We start from the raw sequence: 4,009 nt of genomic DNA on the forward strand, positions 1-4,009 counted from the left end.
TTGGTGGTCCTAGAATTTCAGGGACCACCTGTGCCCTGACATGTGGCATTCTCTCCAATCTGAGCCTGCCTGGGGAGTATCCAGCACCCAGTAATAGCCCAGGGGCTCCAGCTTGGCTGTCAGTATCAGGTCCACTGAAGCCCTCGTGGGGCAAAGTGGGCACATGTCCAAGGCTGGTGGGATTACGATAAGACAGGCACCTACCAATAAGTGCTGAATGCCTGCCTCGAACATCTGCTCACTCTTTCCTGTGGCTGTCCTTTGTTCCTGTGCCTACCCTGTTTCCTGCATTCTTGCACCTTAGTTGCCCATGACCTGCCTGCCCTCACACTGCTGCCTCCTCAGGGTCAGTTACTTTGGCCCTAGAAGTGTCCTAGATCCACCTCTGAGAACCACCTCTTTGGGTAATGAGTGGGACCTCTCATAGTCTTCTCTCAGCAGCCCGAGACTTCACCATTTGTCAGAGCATGTCAGTGACACACCTGGATCCTTCCAGCCCACCTTCCCTGGAAATTCTGCTGTCTAGATGTTCCTTGGGCCATGCCTGTGATTCTTGATTAACCATGAAGAAAGCAGCACTGGAGATCTGATGACTCCATCCTCGACACAGCCTGCCTCTTCAGCACCTACCCTGTGGGCCCCAGCTCAGTGTCCAGGCACATTATTTTCAACCCAGTGCCCCCACATAATCACTGCAAACACTTCAAAAGTTGTTTTTTAAATATTAACTCGTTCCCTTACTTTGTCTTTTCAGTAAAACCTTACATGAGACCATGATTGCTCGCTAGTTGCCCCATTTACTCTATCAACCCCTGAAGTGAATTATCACATGTTCATATTCATTTCCAGTCTTCAACTCCATTGTTCCCTCTCTTGCCAATAATTTACCTGTGTCGTTCCCGTCATGCTCCCTGTCTTCAATCCACAGACCCATTTTACTCATGCTAATGGATTTCTGCATTTACCAAGGAAAGTCACCCAGAGCAAAATAAAAAATAATTGACTGGATATTATTTCTTTTAAAAATTTTTGTAGTTGTAGAGAGACAGAATGCCTTTATTTGTTTATTTTTTAAAATATATATATATATTTTAAATATCTTTTTTTCATTCATTTTTTATATGTTGCTAAGGAACGAACCCAGTGCCTCACACATGCAAGGCAAGATCTCTACCACTGAGCCACAACCCCAGCCCCTATTTATTTTTATGGCATGATAAATATCAAACCCAGTGTTTCACACATGCTAGGCATGTGTTCTACCACTGAGCTACAGGCCCAGTATGCATGGAATAAAGTTTCTAATGAAAACCATTGGCATTTTGAAGCAGTACCAACCACCATGATGAATTTATGGCTTATGAAAATGAGTATGTTCTTATGGGTCTACAGGAAAAGGCATATGGCTTCTTTGGTATCCAAAGTTTTATTCTAGCTGTGTAGAACCATCCATGAGTTACTGGCAGTTGATTTCACAGTAGTTTTCTTTAGTCGCCTTGTGCAGCAAGCCCTTTTTCAAACCTTGTCATGAGTTGGTTCCAATTTCCAGAGCAATAATGAGTACTAATCCTGATGAGAGGACTTATTCATAATATATTGGAAAACATTAGCATGAATATTAACACTGAAATAAATGATGTGAGAAAAAAGGAGTAATACTAGTCTTCTTGATGATTCACCTTCCTCTTCTACATTTGATGAAAGGGATAAGAAACGTGTCCCTCTCACAGCTCTGGATTTGTATTTTCAAATCATCGCTTTTAAAACAAGCAAGCCAACAGTTCTTGGCAACAAATGGTATCACAACATGTTTCTCCTCTAACCCCAAGATGAATTTCACTCAGAGGATCTTACTGCTTTAGCCCAGCAAGTATCCCACACTGTGGGCCTATGCCTGGGACTCAGACTCTTCAGGCCTCTGAATTAGCCAGCCTACACAAGGACTTGGGCTGTGGTCCCATCATCCATGCAGAATTGCACAGCATGACGGGTTTTGGCTTAAAAATTAGAAAAACTCTCAATGAGTTAGACTATTAATTTCAGGCTCTGGGGAGTTGAAAAATGAATTACTTCTTGAAATTTTGGCTTCACTCCTTGTGCACTGTATCTTCATTACTATAGTTAGTGAATGTTAAAATCTTTGACTGAGATGTGTCTGATTATATATTTTCTGCCATATCACACAAAAAGTACCTCTAGATAATTCTGCCACATTGCTTCTTGGAGAATAAAAGTGAAAAATGTCAATTCCTCCCTTACAAAAAATGAGGTGACCTGATTTAACCTTAGGAAGGGTGACCTAGGAATATACCTGTCAGAAATCACCATTAAAGGAAATGATTAACTGCAGAACCATGAAAAGAAATCCTCTGGGGCTGTGGATGTAGCTCAAGTGGTAGCGTGCTCGCCTGGCATGCGTGGGGCCCGGGTTCGATCCTCAGCACCACATGCAAAGATGTTGTGTCCGCCGAAAACTAAAAAATAAATATTAAAATTCTCTCTCTCTCTCTCTCTCTCTCTCTCTCTCTCAAAAAAAAAAAAAAAAAAAAGAAATCCTCTGTTGGAGTAACTGAAACCACACATGTATTAGAGGTGACAATTTTTTCATTTACTAAGTAATGCTTGGAGATGGGCGGGGCACCCCCTTGCCCACCCCCAGACATGAGCTGTGCAGTACCGACAGCACTATGGGTATTTTGGGCCCAATGGTGGCTCTGAAAAGAGCCTTTGGGGTTGGCTGCCTAGTGCTCCCAGAGGTTGCTCACTGGCGGTGATATGACCGATTGATGCCTCTGGTGGCCTCGTACACGGCGTGGTTGCCGATCTCCCCGGGCAGTAGGAGGCGTACAGCCGCCTGGATGTCTCTGGAGGTGATGGTGGAGCGATGGTTCTGGCGGGCCAGATGGCCGGCCTCGCTGGCGATGCGCTGGAACATGTCCTTGACGAAGGAGTCCAGGACGCTCACGGTCGACCGGGAGAGGCTGAGGCCCGAATGGATGTGCTTCAGCATCCTGGGGAAATAAGTAGCAAAACTTTCCCCACTCCTGGAGTGGGTACGGCTCTTCTTGCACCCAGAGCGGCTGCGGTGCCTCAGCTTCTTCTCTTTAGGTGGATGTGTTAGGTCGGGCTCCTGAGGCTCTTGGGGATTTAGCGACTCCTCAGAAGACGTGGCACAAGCCAGGTCAGCCATCGCCTTAGCCTTTTCCAACACTGGGGTAGGGTACACGTCAACAGCTTCTTCAGCCATTTGCCTTGACAGCGTCCGACACTTGCAGAGGACAGAGAATGAGAGTTGCTAGGGGCCAGCTCCCCTTTATATAGGCCTTATTGTGTCTTGTCACAGGCCAACTCGACGTCTCATTGGATGCCCGCAATGCAAGAACTGTGTCAGTATGCTAAGTGGCACAATGTGATTGGAGTGTATTGTGTCTTTTCCTCCAATCCACCAATGAGAGTGGGTGCTCAGTATGATGGGAGGGTCCTCCTGTTTGACCAATCACAGAGAATGTCTGTCATTCCAGAATGCAACTGTCGCCTCTACCAGAGCGTTAAGAAGATACCACAGAGGACCAACGGTCATTTTGAAAAGATGGTTACCAGAATGTCCTCAAGAGTAGGAATTAGAACTCTGGCTCCTTGAGACAGTCTGTCATCAGAATCCCTAGTGCATGGTCTCAGAGATGTGCCAATAGGGTACGTCTGGGCTATTGCTTTGTCAAAGCAGAAAATATCTTTGTCCTGAGAGGAGCCACTCTGGCTTGAGCAGCAGTTCCCTGACGGGGCCAGCTGAGTGTTCCTGGAAGCCAAGGGGCCTGACTGTCCCTCTCATGCCTCTCGTTCCCATCAAACCCTCAGTGAACTGGGAAAAGGAGAAATGACAAAACCCCAGTTTCCAAACGGTGAACACGAAGAGAAGAAGGCTATGTGTACATATGTACAAGTTCCTTCGGCATTTCCCAAGTCCAAATTGTGTCGTCGTCGTCGTTTTGGTACTACAGATTAAACTCAG

At 45.9% G+C, this 4,009-nt stretch overlaps 1 protein-coding gene across 1 annotated transcript; it reads right to left on the reverse strand.

The window, feature by feature from the left end:
- Positions 1–2,761: 2,761 nt before the first annotated feature.
- Positions 2,762–3,247, reverse strand: LOC308639508 (histone H2B type W-T-like; the record flags this gene model as incomplete). Its single annotated transcript, XM_081277728.1, has 1 exon — positions 2,762–3,247. The coding sequence occupies one exon, from the start codon at positions 3,245–3,247 to the stop codon at positions 2,762–2,764; it is 486 nt and encodes a 161-aa protein (XP_081133854.1).
- Between the last annotated feature and the right edge of the window lie 762 nt (positions 3,248–4,009).

Source organism: Spermophilus citellus (assembly GCF_964194105.1).
Source record: "Spermophilus citellus genome assembly, chromosome: X".
NCBI lineage: Eukaryota > Metazoa > Chordata > Mammalia > Rodentia > Sciuridae > Spermophilus > Spermophilus citellus.